The following is a 21269-nucleotide window of genomic DNA, read 5'->3' as shown; positions in this document are numbered from 1 at the left end:
TAATTTTTTATACTGTAGACACATGTCTAAGGAAATTTCGCATAAAATACTACCCATATTGAAGGGCACATTCTCCTTTGCCTCATATACTGAGAGTACCCCCGGGCGCGAACTTCAAACTTATATGCCCTAAATCACTGGCTTGTTTGTAGGGATCCCACGGTAGGGATTGTCATTCCGGCGCATATTTGACATGTCCGGTTATTGTGACTTCATGATGTGGAAAATTGCGATAAATGAAAGTTGCAGCAACATGTTTATTTTAACAAAACAGAATATTAGTGAAAATTATCATAACGGGATAACAATGTGTTATACGTGATAGGAACAAAACTACTTGTTTTATGCTTCTAGATTGTGACGTGTAAAAAATACTACTATTTATTAATTGTTGTGATTTTTTCATACATTCGATTCATTTTAGGCAAGCCAGGTATCAATTTCTAATCATAATGTATTTTTTGTTTTTTTTTATTTCAGAAAATATTCGGATTGTATTCACTTTTTTATAATGTCAAGAAGCAGTTCTTAACACCATGAATATGGAGGAACAAATTTCCCACCAGACTTCAGACAGTAGAGGCAAATTCCCCATCGCAATTGTTGGGATCGGTGAGTGTCATCTAAAACCATAAAAAACGGTCTCGCACCATAGCTGGACTGTGGGCAGTGGCGTAGCTAGGGAGGGACAAGGGAGGGCACAGGCCCTGGGCGTCTTAGGAGGAGCGCCGAATCGACCAATTCAGCCCCCACGATCGATTCTGCGCCCCCCAAGCGGTAAAAGTCACAGTTTCGCGCGCTTCGTAAGCATTTTAACACGACTTGAATCTGTAAATCCAAGTGTTTATGGTTTTAAACACTGCAAGGTGTTGAATTTTTCATTTACACAGTAAAGGTATAGGACACCTAAACACCTTGCAGTGTTTAAAAAGGGTTACAGAAACCCTAAACACTTGGATTTACAGTGTATAGTCGCTGGCATTTTAAGACCGAAATTGACTATAACCAAATTAGACGTATTTATGCAATTGCTTCAGAAACGGGGGGTGGCATCTGTATCCCCGGGCGACACAACTCCAGCTACGCCACGTGGGGCTTCTGATGTGTAATCGATCAGCAAGGACATTCATTTTAATTAAATGAAGCGCCTAAAATCAGGTGGGTGCCTAGACTATGCCATAATCGAATTTTATTAAAAATATGTTATTATTAGTCATGATGAACCCATTTCGTTGAACTCAAAATTATACTGATGTTTATCAAAATTAAAGTATTCAATAGTGAAATGGTCATAAAGAGTTAAAAATATCAGATGATTAGTGACAATAAAAGTAATTGAATGCAACATTATCTTGCATAATTATAATGGCTCACTTTAATACTGAACAATTCTGATTTTGGAATCTACCAGTTTATTGATAGCGAACCCCGAAAATCCGACTATGGACTTTGAATTTTAAGCAGAACTTTACCCCGGGGCTTTGCTCTCTAAAAACACACTGTCGAGCATACTTGTTTATCAGTCTATTAACCACAAGTACTAAGCATGGTATAGTACAAGACGCGCTAGATGTTTGATGAGAGATTAACTTTCGCGTCAACACAAAAGCGCCGCAAATACCACAGATAGTTATGTACGGTGTAGTTAATGGTACTGGCGCGGGCCCGGAAGATTTAAACTATAGCGAGATATGGGCGACCAATCACAAGGCAGATCCATTTAAAGATGCATTACATCATGGCCAATTTTAGTTAGGCCAGAAATTGGCGTAACTCTCCATAGAGTCCCGTGTTAAAATCTTAACCGCAAGGCAAAGTCAGTAGTCCACTTGGGAAGCTAACAAACTGAGGGAGTGCGGTGACTGAAAAGATCAGATACAGATGTGAAAATCTATCAGTTGCACACAAATCAATATAAATCAGAGTTTTATGCTTAAATGTAATAGCCAGAGTATGCAAAATGGGCAAGTGGACTACGGAGAAGTCTAGTGGGCGCCAAATTAAAGAAGTGTGTACATTGACAGCTGAAGCCTGCTTTATTGGTTCGAGACCTGCACAAACACACCTTTGCGTGAGAACAATGGTAACAGAGATGATGGTACCACTTTCACAAGTGGGACACTTACACATGACTTTCTATTCATCATTTATTAACAGTCACCTGCCAGGTAAAGTGTTAATATGCTGTTAAGTCAGTGACCAATTTAATAATGGCCGAAGCATTTTGCCCGAAACAATGGAAAACATGCTTCATAGACCATTCTAAGATTGTATTTGGTTAAGACACGGTATGTTTTGTGAATATGGATGGACGATTAAAATTAAGAAATCAGATTGTTGACTAAGGACCTACCAATAATTATTGATCACGTGAATTAAATCAAAATTAGGAGCGACGATTTAAACAAAACACATCTTCTTTCTTTCTTTCTTTTCTTTAATAAATCAGGATGCCGTATGCCAGGTGGAGTAACGTCTCCTGAAGAGTTCTGGGATGTGTTGGTCAAAGGCCGTGATATGGTATCAGAGATTCCACCCAACCGTTGGTCAATCGAGTCTTTCTATCATAAGAATCAATCGGTTCACAGCAAAATGGTAACGAAACGATGTGGATTCATTCATGACATCGACAAGTTCGACAATAGTTTCTTCCAGGTATGTTATGACTATATCATTTCATAGTATTTTCCCGATGTATGTGCCATTGAATTGAAATACCGAGAAAACCAAATTAGTTCGGAACTAGGAACATTGCATCTGACGTCATCATCTGTTACTCAAAGCAGGAACGTGTTATGATTGGCTGTCTTGCCGATTGACCTAATAGTATACATTTTAGTCCCCTTCACAGCCAAAAAGGTGTCAAAATGTGCAGAAATAAATTCTGCTTCCAACACATTTTACAGATTTTTAATACAATTGCCCGTTTTTGAAAAATGGCCATTATTTAAGGGGGTTAGTTACTTTTTTTGAGATGTTTATAAGTCAGTCGGCATAAACGTGCCAGTGTCTATTTGTGCGAGTATTAACGTCGGTAACATAACCAAAGAATTGACGATATTGTTCAAATCTGCCCATCCTCATCCTCAGATTTCCCCTAGAGAAGCTGCTTCCATGGACCCACAACAGAGACACATGCTCGAAGTTGCTTACGAAGCTTTTCAAGATGCAGGTAAATTAATTGATATTGCATATCAACTGTGTTCTAAAAGGAATCATTCATTGAATATTCACCAATTTTGTTCAGTGAATAAACATTTTAGAATTTTGTACCATATCATTTAAACTTGACGAAGTTCTCCGATATGTAGGACGCAATATTGTAGGTAGTAAAAAAAGTAAAAAATAGAAATCCAAAATTCTTATATTCTAGAAGGAATGTTATAATAATTATGTTAAATAATTCAGTAGGCTGGAAATCCAGTAGGCTTTCCCGATGCATCTTAGTACGCGAGTAATTATTATTCTTTAGTAAACTACTCTGTACTCTCTCTCCAGATGAAATCTTGCACTGCTTTAAAGTTCAAAGAATCACTTTTGACCTTGTTAATTAATTTGATAAATGTATGACCGTGGTGTCAGTATAACCACAGTGCTAATAAAAGCTAATGAACTTGCCCAGCAATTGTCGGCAGTCCGACGTCACATATAGTATATAGTTTTATGACGTAAGTCCATTTCATTTTAATTCCTAGGTATTATTCCATCCACATGTGGAGACTGTGGTGTCTATATCGCAGTGGGTAGAATGGATTACCCTATCATGATAATGGACACATCCATAACAAACCCATACACTCTTACGGGTATTGCCCACTCAGTTGTAGCCAATCGAATCTCCTATGTATTCAATTTCAAAGGCCCAAGCTTGGTAGTTGATACAGCTTGCGCGTCTTCTTTTACTGCCATGCATTTAGCGTGCTCATCCCTATGGAATGGCGAATGTAGCGTTGTACTCGCGGGCGGTGCAAATCCCGTTATCATACCCGAAGTGACTGTAGGTTACAGTGCATTAGGCGTTTTGTCCCCAGAAGGTATGTCTTGCCCGTTTTCCGATACGGCTAAAGGCTATGTACGCAGCGAAGGCTGGGGAGCTTTCATTCTAAAACCCTTAGATGCAGCCTTACAAAACAATGATCATATATACGCAGTGATACGAGGTAGCGCTATTGCCTGTAACGGTAGCAGTAAAAGTCTTACCATGCCTTGCAGTGAAACACAGAAGATGGTAATGCGCATGGCTTATGAGAAGTTCAACATTCCAATGTCCTCTGTACAGTTTGTGGAAGCACACGGCACAGGCACACCTGTCGGTGATCCGATTGAGGCCCAAGCAATCGGAGAGACATTCGGTAGCATTAACAAAGAACCAATCAAAATAGGATCGGTAAAGAGCAATTTTGGGCACACCGAATGCGCATCTGGTGTCACATCTGCTATCAAGGTTGCACTCATGTTAAATAAGAGGCAACTTGTTCCGTCAATCAACTTCAGGAACATAAACCCATCTATCAATCTAAAACGTCTCAACATAAGGGTACAAACCTGTAACGAACCAATTGAGGATGCCGAACAACCATACAGAGTTGGGCTCAACAGTTTCGGCTTTGCCGGCGCAGTGGCGCATATGATATTTGAAGGAGCACCTAAGCAAGAAACCGATCGGGAAATTCCGATGGCTGGATGGAAATTTGGAGAAACCCAAAGCAAGAAGGGTAAATATGTCATATTACCGTTATCTGCTAAATGCCCGGAAGCATTAACAGATCTGGCGAAGAAGTGGGTGCATTTTAGCAGCGATGTTGATGCTCTTCAGGTAGCGTCTTGGCAAGCCACAAAACGAGAGCATCACACATACAAGCTTGCTGTCGTAGCAGAGTCATCGGACACCTTCCGGAGCACACTCACGAGCTTCCTCCAAGATGAGATCAAAGACACCTTAGTGAAAGGTGACGATATAGCTCACTCCAAACCGAAGATATGTTTCGTTTTTCCTGGTCAAGGTCAGCAGTGGTATAATATGGGGCGTCAGCTGTATCAGGATGAAATTGTGTTCCGGGACACAATAAATGAATGTGATAGCATTTTCAAGAGGTTAAGTGGCTGGTCACTTATCGAAAGGACGGGTGTCTTCAATGGTATTTCTCCCAATGAAGCCAAATCTCCAGATATCATTGAACAGGTTGAGATCCTGCAGCCAACAATCCACTTCTTTCAGATTGCCTTGTTCCACATGTGGAAGCATTGGGGAATTCGCCCTGATTTTGTTGTAGGGCACAGTTTGGGGGAAATTGCAGCTGCTTATGCTGCAGGCGCTCTTACCCTAAAAGAGGCAATATCCGTTGTTTATTACAGGGCTGCACAGCAGGCTACTCTCTCGGGAACGGGGAGCATGGCGGCTGTGAGATCAGACAGAGAAACTGCTGAAGCACTCTGCAAGAGCTATCCAGACGTCCACATTGCTGCAATCAATGGACCAGGATCAGTAACAATTTCTGGAAATTGTGACCATATAGGTGCTATCGTTAAAAGCAATGCCGAGAAAGCTAAACAACTACGGGTAACAGCCGCTTACCACACTCAGTTTATGAGTCCGATAGAAGCTAAGTTCAGGAAGTCAATGGATAATGTGATCTCCAGTGATAGCAGCAATCGCACTGCATCATTTTATTCGACAGTAAGTGGTGAATGTTACAAAGATCCTCTTAACGTCGACTATTGGTGGGAAAATATACGGAGACCTGTTCTCTTTCAGCCAGCCATAGAGTCCATTTTACACGATACGGATGTTTCTATCTTTCTTGAGGTATCTGCCACTGCAACTTTGCGATCTGATGTCCAAAAGATACTGCACTTTAACGATCCAATGCGTCAGATGTCCGTGGTAGTGTCTGGTAGAAGAAATGCTAATGACCAAATGTATGCATTACTTGCTCTCGGAAACCTGTATAATCTGGGCGTTAACATCAACTGGAATAAAGTAACTCACAATGCCGCCCAATGGGCTCCAATTCCAACTTATCCATGGCAACACCACCAGAGTTTGTGGATTGAGGCTGAAGATCACCAGAACGTTAGACTTGGTATGGATGATCGGTCTTTCAAGGGCAAAAATGGATACATTACCACAGACACGTTCGCCTTCCTATCAGAGTATTTCGAAGATGACGTTCTTGTATTTCCCTGCAGTGGGTTCCTGAAGTACGCATCTGAGATCGTATTTGGGGATAGAAATGCTGCGTTTAAAAACGTTCATTTCTTGAAACCCCTTAGCTGGTCCACAGATGATAGCCATCGAGAAATTGCTCTGAAGCTGGATATGAAAAGAGTTGGTTATCACATTGAGATTACAGAGAAGGATACCACCTACTTCAAAGCTACAATAACTGATACTGATGACAATGCCATCGCCAAAGAAGAAGCCGACTTCGATGCAGATGACGTCCTAGATAGGTGCTCAACATATCTGTCAAAAGAAGACTTCTACCATCAACTCCAGGTGACAGGAATCACAAACGAAACAGCACTGCAAGTCGTTGATGAAGTTTACCTGGGAGACAGCGAGTCCGTGACTTACGTCAACGTGGAATCTCTCACAAACAAGCAACACGCATTTCTAGCAGCGTTAAATGCAGCATTTCAGGCAGCATCTGTTACCGTTCAGCAGCCGACAATCAAATATCGACCAATTGGCCTAGAATCAATCATCCTACAACCAAGCTTCTTCACAGCTGAAGAAAGCAGAATGATAATTTACACTGACGTTGTCGACTGTGATGGTCATTTCTTGGTATCGAATCTTCTTATACTGAGTGACTCAGGATCCGTCTTAGGAATCATCAAAAACTTGGAATGTCACAATGTCGACAAAAGAACATCTACTTTTGACATACAGACATGCTTTTTCACAATGCACTTGCAGCCTTTGGAAGCATGTAATCTGTCAACTTCAATCGTTTCTAAGAATTTTGAAGAACCTAACATTACAGCAATATGTGGGAAAGATGCGAGTGCCATCAAACGTGCTGAAGAAATGGCAGATGATATCGAGAATATTTGTGTTTCCTACATCAAGCACGCTCTTGATACAGTTCCAGATGTAGAACAAGCCAAAGGAAAACGATATCATAAGTACATGGCCATCTACGATGCTGTTCAAACAAGATATACACAAGATATCACTCCGTATGACGGGATACCTGAAGTGATGGACAAGGTTCTTGCACATTGCCCAGAATTAGAGGTAGAAATGCATCTTGCGAAACGTCTTGGCGAAGCATTGCCAGACACATTACGTAATCCACATACTTGCGTTCCGATCATGTTCTCAGCAGACTGCTTAGATAGGTACTTCTGGGATGGTTTGAGTATGAAAATCTACTATGAAGCTGCAGCCAACGCTGTCATACGATCCGTGAAACAGTCATTGAAAACAAAGCAGGTTGTCAGAGTGTTGGAGCTTGGAGGACGAGTAGGTGGTTTTACACGATTTGTCGTTGAGCCTTTGAAACAATTTGGAATGTCAAACCGATTGGAGTACGTCTTCACGGATGTTAGTGCTACTTTCTTCACACAGGCAAGAACAAAGTTGCCGGGGTGTCCCTTCATACAATATCAAGTGCTAAGCGTTGATAGAGATGTTGCTGAGCAAGGTTTTGTCCCCGGTAGTTTTGACATTGTCGTATGTGTTGATACGTTGCACGTTGCTGTTGATGCTAGACGAAGTACTGGATTTATGAATGATCTCCTCTTACCTAATGGACACCTGTACATCATCGAAGGTACAAACACTCACTTCCTGACGGAATTATGGTTTGGCACTATGGACGTATGTCTGGTATTCGAAGATGAGCGGACACAGATACTCAACAAAAGCTGTTGGTTTCATCGAGAGGGTTGGGTACAAGTCATGAAAGATGTTGGTCTACAAGATGTTGTTTCTGCATCTACGGAGAAAGAGTTCTATCACAGTGTTATGGTAGGACGAAAACCAAGTTCTACTCCTGTAAAACATACCAACAACATCGGAATTAATGAGCAGACTCTCGTTTTTGAAGATGATACTAAAGTAACTCCTCCAATTCAGCACAGAGGCAACAAGAGGAATGTTCCAACAAAAACAAAAACCCTGGGCGAGGAAATGGCACTTGCTCTGAAAGGAACAGTCAAAATCAAACCATTCTCACAGATACAGCAGTTGGCAAACACACTCAAGAGAATCCAGCAACCAAGTGAAGTAATCTACCTACACAGTGGAGAAGATGAAGGTTTAATAACGCTGCTTGACCTTCTTCAAATAGCAGGGACAATCCATAGGAAGATAAGTCGTTTGTGGGTTGTTGTCAGAACTAAGGAAAACCATCTTACATCCAACAGTGGTTTGGTTCTGGGTCTAGTTCAATCTCTTTGCAATCGAGTAAGATCAGTTCCTCTGTACTCACTACACGTTGCCTCTACCTCCGGCTTCAATAGAGTAGCTCAGCAATTTGCGGTTCTTAGAAGCCAAAGTCTGTTAGCGGAGCATCATTTCGTCATCTCAAAGTCCGGTTCTTTGAAGTTCCTCGAGTAGGGAATTATCCGATTGAGATGGTTGAAACTGTAATGCCTGAACATTGGAAGGCTACGTTCCTAAATGAATCGGAAACTCCAGAAACATTGGTGTTCTTTGGTGTGGATGAAATGCCAGTTCCACCAGGTCATGTGAAGATCAGAATTGATTCAATACCGCTGTGTGACATAGATACGCCACCACAGCCCCATTCATGTGATATGCCAGATGTTGGAGGTGTTTCGGAAATTCAGTGTCTCGGTACAGTTGAGGCTATTGACGAAAGTGACGGTACGGATTCAGGTGTAAGTGTCGGTGATGAAGTTATAGGCTTTGGGCAGATAGCTTTAGCTTCCCATGTTATCTGTGATAGCAATCTAGTCGTACCAAATACCCAAGATATAGACTGTAATAGTCTAATCCCACTTGTTACGGCTTATTATAGTCTTCTTCAGCGGGCAAGAATCTCATGGAATGAAACCCTCCTCATCAGTTCTGATAACGTCCCTCTTTGCTTAGCAGCACTAGAGATTGCAAAGTACATCAAATGTCAGGTCATTTGCATTGCAGGAGATTCTCAAAATGAAGGCTTCCTGAAGGAAAGAGTTGGCGTTCAACATGTGATTCAAATTTCAAATAGTTCCTTCTTAGAATCTGTTTTTGGATGGACCAACAACAACGGAGTCGATGTTGTTTTTCTGTCATCGCCTGATCCAAATTACGAGAAAATTCTGTCTGTTCTGTCTTCTGAGGGACGGTTGTGTGAAGTTTCTAGAGAAACGGTTCTGCAGATTGCTGGTATTACATCCAATTCCCTAATGGGGAATAAAGTATTCCATTCCTGTCAGATTGGGGTTCTTTTGCAACATCAGCCGGAACGATTCCGTAGTATTGTACTCCAAGTTATGGCTCTTCTCAAGCAACACCAGATCGACCCAGTACCGCAGATAGAATGCCCAATTGAAGACTTTCTAACTTCTTATGATGTGAAGAAAGCAAATCAAGCAGAACAGGTGGTGCTAGAGATTCCCCATGAGTTTAATCCATTAGATCATGTAGACCTTCAACCTTCACCAGAACAGTTTTCTGCAAAGGCATCGTATGTAGTCACTGCTGCCCATACAAGCTTAGCGCTATCATTAGCTAGGTGGTTATATCAACTTGGAGCTAGAAGTATCGTCCTTATATCTCACGATGAATTCCCAACTTCCTCCAAACAGACGCAGAAGGTTTTGCGTAATCATGATGTTGAAGTACGAGAATACATAGCAAATCTAGGGGATGAAGGCGCGGCAAAAGAAGTTCTAGATGACATCCGATCAACTTCAGCAAAACCAATAAAAGGAGTATTTCATCTTGATACTGTTATTTATGATGACAATCCCTTTGAAATCGATGCGCGACGAGCGAGCAAAATAATCAGTGCTACAGTAGCGAGAGCACGAAACTTGCATACGCTAACAAAGCGAGACAATCTGGACATATTTGTCATGCTTTCTTCCATCAACTCTGTCGTTGGTATTCCGTCCAAACCCCTTTTCTCGGCGGTCAGTGCTTATCTTGACGCTCTTGCTGAGGAACGCAATGCCCAGGGTTTACCAGCACTCTCTGTACAGGTGGGTCCGATAAGATGTATGGGTACAATTTTTGGTGTGTCGGAGACAGAATCGTATCAAATGCACTTTGATAGACGCCAAAAGCTCATCCACGTAGATGATTTCCTCCAAGCTTTGGGTTTGCTACTAAGGAAACCAGATCAGCCAGTGGTGTGTTTTGGAGCTCAGGATCAGGTAAACCACTATCATGGACAAAAGTTTGGAATATTGTTCAATTTAGGGGAACCCCATGGAGTGATGCATATCACAATATGACTTAAATATATTTTCTGGGCTGTTAACTTCAATGGTTCCTAGTTTCCGCAAATAATGTCTATATGGAAGCCCCGGGTGTATGTTATGCCATGGAATACAATCGCACCGCAACTGCCCTACCCCGCCCACCTCATATCCGTGATTAGTATAGGGGCGCTTTTGTAATCCTGGAATGGTGCAAGGTAGCAAAACAAATACACAATTTTCTTTACCAGTCAGGGATCACTACATTTACCCCTACTCGTGGATAGTGGGGGAGTGCATTGTTTGTACAATTGTGTTCCATAGGGTACTATGAGGGCTATGTTATATCCAGAACTGCACCCATTGAATCTAAACATCCTACTCACATGATATATACCTTGCCATCGTGGGGCTCAAACCGTAAATGCCTCCATTGTGTTTCCACCTCTCCAGAATATGGTCATAGTGGTGACCTCTAGGGGCAAAATACGCGGACAGCTTGATGTGATACACAATCAAATTATATTACCAACATTTTGATTGTTAAATTAAGATTTAGAGGGGATTATCCAACAATTTTCCAAACTTTTGTTCATAACTGTATAACGTAATTAATATTAATAATGTGAAGCATACTGCCGAAAAGTGTAAACTTTAAATCTACAGTATTCTTCGCAATGGACTTCGAATGGAAGAGACTGAGACCCCATCAGGCTGTATCAAAATTATTATTGTCCATCCGTTTTTTGGTATTTTTGAAAAACCTGCCTCACGAAACCCGCAGCTTGATAGTTTTGGTGACCACCACAACTGCTTGGCCCGGGGGGGCACTCAACTTTGGAGGTGACGCGTATGTCGGGCTGTTAAGACCACCTTTTTCAGCATCGCTGTCACCCAATATTTTTTTACGAACACATGCTCTGTCACCCGAAGACCCCTTATTTTTCCATTTGATCTGTCACCCAAAGACCCTTACAAGTTCAATTTGAACAGCAACTTTCATTTATCACTGATTTTGTTACTTATTTTGAAAAAACAAAGAAATTTGAAGCCATTTAGAACTAGAAATTCAATTTTCGAGGTTTCGGTAGAGCTTTTTCGGCTCTCACCCAAAGATTCCATTTAAAAAAAGGTCATGTTCTCACCCAATGACCCCATATTTTTTACATTCTGCTCTCACCGAATGCCAAAAATCATGCTCTCACCCAATGATCCCATATTTTTTACATTTTGCTCTCACCGAATGCCCCTGGGTGCGAAAGTGCCAGCCCTACATCTATATCCATTTCAAATTGAAGTGCCCCCCGGGCTGCTTGGCAGAGGAATACACATTTAAATGCCACGTGGCTTTATTTTCACGATATTTCCATTGTTTATTTTAGGAATGGGGAGCCATGAAGCAGATGTGTGTCAACTCTGCAATCAAGTTTCGTCATTTGGCAAAAGGTAGTAAAGTGACCAAGGAGAAACCCAGGAGTGCAACAATGAACAAACGACAGATAGAACATGTAATCAAATCCAAAATGGCGGAACTACTGTGCATGCGCAAAGAGGCAATAGATGTAAAGCGACCAATGACAGCATATGGTGTGGATTCTTTGATTGCCATGGAGATCGCCAATTGGGCATCCGATCCAACGCAGCTTGGACTGGTTATATCGCAATTTGATATACTAGATGGAATGACGATTGCTACTCTGCTAAACAAAGCTATAAGTTCTTAGTTGTTATACGGTTACCTCACTATCTCACTGAGATGGAAACAAGCAGTAACAGAATTATTGATAGAGGCGATTCGTTGCCGCTACAGTGTTGCCTCAGACAACGCCATTTGGAAGGGAAATTAAAATGGCATGTTTCAAAGATTTATTAATAGAGGTGGGCTGTTAGAAACAACCGTAATTTGACGGGTATTAATCTTAACGGTAGTTTTTTCACGTTTTTGTTGAAGGGTTTTAATCATATTCATTATGCACGTTTGAAATTTGTATTGCTAAAAACCAACATATTAAATGACGTATAATTTAAATTGGTTAACATGGTGAGTGGCTTTAAGGTGTTTATAGCAATATCTGATTGATTTTGACTGACAAAACACGAATGAAGTTAGATTCTTATACGTGAAGTATAGATTTTCAATTCACAACTTTAAAAATTACAAATGGATGTCCGGGGAAGTTAGAGGTTTGTTATAGTTTGCCAAACGCATTTACATATTTACTGGCTTTCGATACGATCAATTACGATATTATCATTGAGAAATTTCACCATTATGGAGTACCGTGAAATGAACTTGGAGTGGTTCAGGAGCTACCTTACAAACAGAAAACAATATGATGTGTTCAATAATTGTAAATTTCATTTAAGTACTTTTTTCTTAATGATATTATTTATTCTTCGAAAGATTTTATATATGCAGATGACACCAATGTTATTTTGTTCAATCCGGACATTTAGGTACTTATTTGTTCCGTTAACCCTAACCGAATCAAACATAAATAACCTAAATTCACAAAGCATCTGCAAGCGCGGGTAATCGACGTAATCCGATTGCGCCATCATGCTAACAGTCATATGGACATGGACACGGAAAGCTTGGCCTGTCAAAGTAGACCCCCGTGGCAAGGTGTGACCGTGCGCCTGTCTCTCACCCGAGGGGTCCCTGATGCAAAACACCACTCGAGCAAAAAAGCGTTATCTTCTTTCTTCCTTCCTTCTTTCCTTTCCTTTCGCCAAAACAGACCTGAGCGTTACGATTAATAACACCTAAATTTTCCTCCTATATGAGTAACTTAACCCTGCAATCTACAAGTGCGGGTATCCCCCGGGGTATCCCACGTGATGGGATTGCGTCATCATGCTCTATTGCATATACGTGAAGGCACGCAACGTTGGCGTGATTGTTAGACACGTGCGATCGACCCTCATGAATATTCGATAATTCACAGCATACAAAGCACGGAGACTCTGTCTGTGCACGAGACACAAATACAGGTGCGAGGAGGCGTTGTTCATGTTTTGTGCAATACTGAATAATATGTCATACACGTTTGAATAAGTTCATCAGGACTGTTAGATATCATAGATTTTATTAGATATCATAAATATTATATATTATCATTATTATTATTATCACGTTTATTACAAGTTTTGCATTTCTTTTGTGTATATTATTATTATTCGGTTATATTGGGTTACCTAGCAAACACAAAAACGTTTTAAAAACGTTTTAAATAAGTTATATTTTGGCTTTTGGTTTAGGTAAAAACGTTTTAATAACATTAAAATGTCGGGTTATATAAAGGTCATGATAACGTTTTAAACATTTTGTATGAAAACACACTACAACAATATTTCTAAATGTTTTCCAAAAATGTTATTGTAAACTAGTTTTGCAAACATTTTTGCCAAATATTGTGTCAATACTTAAATAACATTATGTTAAAATATTTGAACCCAGCAAACACAGAAATGTTCTTAATTTTTTTTTTCAAAACCTTTTAATAACATTTAAATGTCGGGTTATACAAAGGTCATGAAAACGTTTTTAAAACGTTATTGAAAATATTTTGGGCAAACATTTTTCGCAAAATATTTTTTCAACCCCAAAATAACATTTTGTTTAGAATGTTTTGTAACAAGTTTTCAAGAATGTTTTTGTAATGTTATTAAAACGTTTTTATACCCTTTATATAACCCGACATTTAAACGTTTTCTGTAAAACATTTTTGTTTGCTGAGCAGTAGATTATCAAAAAATGTTTTTAAGGTTATGAAAACGTTTTATACTCTTAATATACCCTTTATATAACCCGACATTTAAACGTTTTCTGACAACCTTTTATAACCTTTTGCGAATGATGTCGAAAACGTTTTGTGTTTGCTGGGTAGGTATCAGTATTCATAGTTTAATTTCAGTGTTCCAGACCATTTATATTATTGAAATGCGTAGAAGCGACGAAGTGTAATTAATATCTTATGTTCTCTTCTATAGCTGTGAATGTGGTGTTTTTTTCTCAATAAAGTTCAAGCCTGAATTTATAATGATTTGTGCATTCTGTATTAATTTTGTCTATACACATTTTGCGCTGAAAAATCATCACTAGACGTATATAGAAGTCCCATATAAGTGTAATAGGCGTACGTAGCTCACCCGAGACGTTGACAACGTTGTTGGCACTCCCGAGCGTTTTAGCGCACCCCCATAATTTGCCCGCCCGCCCGCCCGCAAACGGAATTTTTGAACACTCCGAAAAGGAAGAGGTTGAAGCCTGATACTTGGACACTGGCCAGATTTCAGATTTTTCAAGACATTTTGCCAATTTGAACAAGTTTCATTCATGCTAACTTGATAACACATAATTGCCTGTTAGATAGGACACATTGGATCAATTGAAGGGATTTTCCCTGAAACCATGTTGATTTCCAAGGATAATTTTCCCTTCTTCCCATCATTTTATAGGTATTTCCAATAAAAGAATGTAATATTTCTCCAATATATTACACAGTACGGCTGGATGATGGAGAAGGAAAAAAGTTTATAATTATTATAATATATGCGGCAAGCTGTTGTACGGGCAAGACTTAATGGTCCATATACAAGACAATAGACTATAAGCACGCGAACAAAGAACGCACAAAATGGATCAGAAAATATATGTCATGAAATAGTTACTTCGGAAATGAAAACATACCTTCGTGATGTAAGAACCCCATGTAGGATCATATAGAATGTATGATAAACTTTGGCTACACGTACATTAACCTGTTACAATTCATAACCCCTATAAAAGACATAGCTAGACATGACCTTAATCTCCCACACAGGGAGTGTAGATTTTAAATGGAATCAATCACCCATCAGATAACCACCTACTATCAAGATAAAGGCCATATCTCCCATAGGGGGTACAGATTTCAACTGGAATAGCCCAGTGTTTGTTTCGCTCGATTCGTATTTTTATTTGATCAGTCTGTTTAATGTTGATTATAGTTATATAACACTACTAAATGGCAAATTGCCTGAAAAGAAATGTCCAGTGTAGGAAGAATTGGAGTGTTTAGACTTGTCATTTATATTCACAACATTTGATGGGATCATTGGGCAAACTAGCAAATTCGACCTCAGGTTTGTGGAATGGAAATTAATTAAGGATCTAAACTATATACAAACACTGACTTGGTGTAAAAACACACAGTTTGAGAATCATCAAGGAATATTTGTAAACACGCTATACAAAGCCAAAAATTGGCTGGCTTTGGTGTTGTTTTTGTAATCTATATGGAGTATTCCAGAAACAACTTCGAAAAAAGGCACAAGATGCAAGTGGATCATGTTGTTGATTTACGTATAGTTTAAATATTTAACGATGATAAATTAACCAAAGAAGCCTATATATATCCAACCTTAATAAAAGTTCATTGTGAAAAGGCGATTGTTATTAACATAGTAGATAATAATTTATAACGTTAAATTAATAATGATTATTGAAGCTATACGTATACGGAGCTAAACAAAATAATTTATTGGTGGAAGACTCTGGGAAATATATCTACCCGTGAAGCGGACGCAACAAAACAGACAAAAACAAGCATAAATAATTTAAAAACCAATAACAAGGAATTGAACATTTGGTGAATGTTTATCTTCATGAGCAAGGTGTATTTCAATGTAATATCAACGTCATTATTAAAACAAAGGCGCAGGCTTGGTTGTTTTGATTAATATGTTACAAAAGTATAGTAGGTGCCTTGCCTCCACCAGCTTAATGGCATCATCCGTGGCTTCTTACACAATTTAATTACACAAATTACACAAATAGTCGGTGCTTTATAGCTCCATCAGTTTGCTGACTCTGTGAATACCCAGCAAACACAAAAACGTTTTAAAAACGTTTTAAAAACGTTTTAAATAAGTTATATTTTGGCTTTTTGTTTAGGTAAAAACGTTTAAAACGGTTTAAAAATAAAATAAAAACACACTACAACAATATTTTTAAATGTTTTCAAAAAATGTTATTGTAAACTATTTTTGCAAACATTTTTGCCAAATATTGTTTCAATACTTAAATAACATTATGTTCAAATATTTGAACCCAGCAAACACAGAAATGTTCTTAAAATGTTTTTTCAAAACCTTTTAATAACATTTAAATGTCGGGTTATATAAAGGTCATGAAAACGTTTTTAAAACGTTATTGAAAATATTTTGGGCAAACATTTTTCGCAAAATATTTTTCAACTCCAAAATAACATTCTGTTTAGAATGTTTTGTATCAAGTTTTCAAGAATGTTTTTGGAATGTTATTAAAACGTTTTTATACCCTTTATATAACCCGACATTTAAACGTTTTCTGTAAAACATTTTTGTTTGCTGAGCAGTAGATTATCAAAAACGTTTTTTAAGGTTAGGAAAAAGTTTTATACTCTTATTATACCCTTTATATAACCCGACATTTAAATGTTTTCTGACAACCTTTTGTAACCTTTTGCGAATGATGTCGAAAACTGTGTTTGCTGGGTATCTGTAGATGATTAGCGGCTAGCGCATGTGTATGACTTAGTTTCAATTGTATCCACCTCTATTTTGCGTTCTTTGATACGAACGCCGAAAGGTCGGGTTCTCAAATATAAAAGTATGCACCAGTGTTAGTGCTGTCCCCGTGATTTCATTGCACTAGAAAACTACTGCAATGAAACCACACCATACGGAGTATATGCTTGTTCATCTTAAAGACAATCTTCTCCCTCAACAAAAAGCAGAGGCGATCTATTCGAATGCTATTTAAATCCCAGACTATTTCCTTGTTTCATTATTCTATTCTAATGTCGGGACAGCTCAGATTGCCAAGCGCTAGAGGCGGGCGTATATTTTTGACATTTTATCTGCCCGACAGAAAAGTTGCCAGCCGTATTTGTGAAAATTAAGAAAGACATCTTGAGTCAGTTAATCCATTATCGTTCAAATCATGAAACGGCACGGTCTCAACATTGGCCATTGATCGTATTTTTGAAGATTGACGTTATAAATATTACATCGTCCAGAGATTTCAAGACAACTGAATGATAAAATCGTCAAAAATCACATTATCCGGCTCAGAATACCAACAATTGTGTTGAGACTGTGATTGATCTCTATGAACACCGAATCACAATATTTGCAGTCTAATTATTTCTTTCGCGATAATTCATTAACGGAGTGATAAATAATAGAAGCACCACCGCCTTTCCTACCCTGTCTTATTACATTACCAGTTACGTAAAGAGTAATAGAGTTTGCGAAATGAAGTTGAAATTTACTTTAACTGCAACGGCACACAGTGTCAACACCCTGTATTATAAATATTTTTTCCATACAGCTCAATACTCCGTTGAAATCAATATTCTATTATTGACACAGATAAAGAAAGTTTACATATGCATTGTGTTATAGGGCTTGCACCTGGAACTTAACTGAATGGGCTAAACGTGTTCCTTTATACCTATAAAGTAGAATTGTAATTCTCAAAATTAAATATATCACAATTTTTACTTTGGATTTAAAAATCTTTATAAAATGCAGTAAAAGATATCCACAGCAAGCTGCAAGGCCCCGCTAATTAGTGTACTGCTTTTCGAGTGAGTGTACTGGAAACAAAACCCTGGTTTTACCTGAAAAAAAATCGATTTTCTTGTAATAGAAACATCATATGGGGTACTAGAGCATGGACAAATCGTAATAATGTGTAGAATATAGAAACTCTGTGTGTATCTCATATGATAGTCATGGTATGCTTAGCCTGAGTCGCTCGGCGATGCGTAGCTGTTGAAAAACGAGAGGAGTCGCTGTACTATCACGGCAATTTTTGACACGAAGATATAGGGATGATGACGATGTGCGGCAACTTCAGAAATGTATTTCTTGCTCAACTTTACTTTACCGCGAACGTCTGATTGATTACTGTACCTACAGCGTCTTGTCGCCTAAACTCGGGACATGTGTATCAATGGGTGATCAAAAGAAGGGCATGTGTAAGAGCTTGTTAGTAGTAGTCCTTCAAGGAGGACCACGCTCCATTTAGTACGATAGTCCACGCCGTCAGGCGTGGGTCCTTCTACATTAGACATATCCTTCCCGGAAAGTCGGGGGAAATGTCAAACTGATTAACCACGCCTACTGACAGCAACTAATGATATTCAGCCAATCCGATTGACTGAATATCATCAATAGCTGTCAGTAGGTGTGGCTTGCCTACCTGCTACCAGAACACTAGCTTCTAGCTTGGGATTGACACAAGTATTGCGTAACAAAATTGATTATTAATCCTCTTCAGTTGATATATGTTAATGCTATTATAATACTCGGTTTTCTTCTTACCCTCAGTTCACTGACCTGTAGGTTGCACACAATCAGTTCCTTTTGTCATCCCTACATTTAATATTGTCCTGGTTAACCACGATTCGTTACTATTTTTATATAGAGGTTGTGCTTGAAATTATTGATTGGCTACAAACAAAGGATTTGAACCGGTGTCCTTCACCGTGATCATGGGGCAGTGCAGTCCATTTAATCAAATGTTGTCATCAACATATTTGATCGTAGTGCATTTTGTTATGTGTGTGAGCGAACTGTCTCGGTAGATTGCAATCATGCTTTTGTTGAATGGATTTGAGTAGTCCGCCATATTTACGATAATCAGATAATATCGTATTAATATAATATATTATATGATACGTCATATGCACAGCCTCAATAGTTGGCCTATTCGTTTAACATGTTTAAGAAAAACATAGAATTGGAGAGTACACGCTTTATAAAAACTTTGGGTTTCACTCATTTATTTACTTTAATTCCTTTTCTTGAAAATAATAAGTTAAGCAAGTTCTTTCTTTCTTTCTTTCTTTCTTTCTTTCTTTCTTTCTTTCTTTCTTTCTTTCTTTCTTTCTTTCTTTCTTTCTTTCTTTCTTTCTTTCTTTCTTTATTTAATACGGGCCTATAGTTGTATTTATTTCGTTTATTATCATTTATGTTTTATTATTAATGTGTATTCATTAATTATTCGTTAATATATTTATTTCTATTCATCAGTATTTGTTTTATTATTCATTTATTTATTTTCTATTCGTTTGTTGATTTATATATTGCCGTTTATCAGGCTTATGGTTTTTATTTATTTTATTCGAATTATTTGTTGATTTATTTATCCATTTATTTATTTAAAGAAAATATTTATTTAATATTTATTTACATTAAATTTATATTATTTTATAATATCCCCCTGCTAAACTGAAAAATCGATTATATGACATCATCGAACTTTTGGTTTGTTCCCTAAATAATATAGCTTATATCGAGAAATCATGATTTCTTTCATTTTTGCTTGCTTACTTTTTTGTTTAGAGATTTTTAGATCAAAGACTAATCATATCAGAAAAAGAGAATTAAAATTGCTCGAATTGCCATTCTATTTGATGATTTATCAGTCATTAATTAATGAATATCATGCATATGAATTAAAAACGAATGCAATATGTAATTAAATTAACGAATGAATGATTGGTAGATTGGTTGATTGAGAGACTGATTAATTTGATATTGATACATTTATGATCGGTCAATAACTATTTGGCTGACTGATTGAGATTGCCAGATCTAACACTATGGACCACAATGGCCCCATCCCAATGACATAGTTCAATAACCTCAATTAAATACTCAATAGTGCAAATTTGACCTCAAGTTGCAGATTATGAGTTTTTGTAGGCCTACCCAAATTTTCAAAGGTCATTCAATGAATATACAAATGCATTGGGGTTAAAGAATTGTGCCCTTATTAGATGAGCATGTTGTGGATCCTAGTGTAAGACCATGGAGACTGATTATAAATTGAGTGGTTGCTTGACTCGATTACTTGATTGATTGATTGATTGATTGATATTTTAACACCAAGATACGGTACATTAATTGCGAGACTACAATGTAATTTGTTAATAATTGATCGATTGATCAAGCGAATGATTATTGATTGATGCTTGATGAGTAGTTCAAATTTAATTAATTAATAACTATACTATGCATCGATTGTGATTGTGATTGTGATTCTGTTATATTATATTATATTATATTATTATATGATATTGATTGATTGGATGACCATATCAATTAATTGATTAATCAATCAATCAATTCATTAAATGATTCTGATTGTTTTCTTGATTGTTTGTTGAATACTTATTGGACGGATGGTTGGTTGAATGAACCAACGATTGAGTGATTAATCAAAGAACCCCTTGAACTTGAAGAACAGTTTGCATCCATTTTTCGAAAATCGGAGTAACTTTTAATTTGTTAACCCTAGCATGCATATTGACCTCGGACCTGTCGAGCCTCAAAACTTGGTAACTATAATTATGTCCTACGTATGTTACACTTTTGTGATCCTTAGACCCAGACAAATAATTTGACATTTTTTAGTGAATTTGGAGCATGTTTAATTTTTGCCCCCTATATGATTAGCATGTAGGGTGTTTGAGGGTCTTTTGTGAGGGTCACGGAATTCTTATGGTAGACAAAAGTTTTGAATTCAGCATACCCGAAATAAACAGAACAATTTGGTTGCCAGCTTTTACGCGAACTTGCCGCTTGATGATTAAATAAGAACATTTCCAAAATAGAACCAGACTAATATAATAACACTGATTTTACAAAATAAATCAATATGATATCACGATTTAGGCCTACACTGGTCTATCGAAACCCAGTAACTTCAAAAGTGTGAAGTGTTTTGATCCATGCAATCTCAAAATCAATCGATTGAGATGGCTAGCGTACTCGTCTCAGTTACATAACAGATGCGGTTAAATGATGGGCGGAGTTTCCAACCATATTTGGAGTTATTACGTTGTCAT

General features: G+C 38.1%; 3 protein-coding genes across 3 annotated transcripts in view; all 3 read left to right on the top strand.

Moving 5' to 3' along the window:
* Window positions 1-21269, top strand: part of LOC140155696 (replication factor C subunit 4-like) — a 443685-nt gene that overhangs the window by 305431 nt on the left and 116985 nt on the right. The gene's annotated exons all lie outside the window — the stretch shown is intronic.
* On the top strand, window positions 537-8569 carry LOC140154642 (phenolphthiocerol/phthiocerol polyketide synthase subunit B-like). Its single transcript, XM_072177209.1, has 4 exons — window positions 537-612; window positions 2450-2655; window positions 3091-3172; window positions 3696-8569. The coding sequence occupies exons 1-4, from the start codon at window positions 537-539 to the stop codon at window positions 8567-8569; spliced, it is 5238 nt and encodes a 1745-aa protein (XP_072033310.1).
* Window positions 8587-12107, top strand: LOC140154641 (uncharacterized). Its single transcript, XM_072177208.1, has 2 exons — window positions 8587-10338; window positions 11766-12107. The coding sequence occupies exons 1-2, from the start codon at window positions 8587-8589 to the stop codon at window positions 12105-12107; spliced, it is 2094 nt and encodes a 697-aa protein (XP_072033309.1).

The sequence above is a fragment of the Amphiura filiformis genome, chromosome 6, assembly GCF_039555335.1.
Source record: "Amphiura filiformis chromosome 6, Afil_fr2py, whole genome shotgun sequence".
Classification (NCBI taxonomy): domain Eukaryota; kingdom Metazoa; phylum Echinodermata; class Ophiuroidea; order Amphilepidida; family Amphiuridae; genus Amphiura; species Amphiura filiformis.
This window is presented reverse-complemented; position numbering and strand designations above follow the sequence as displayed.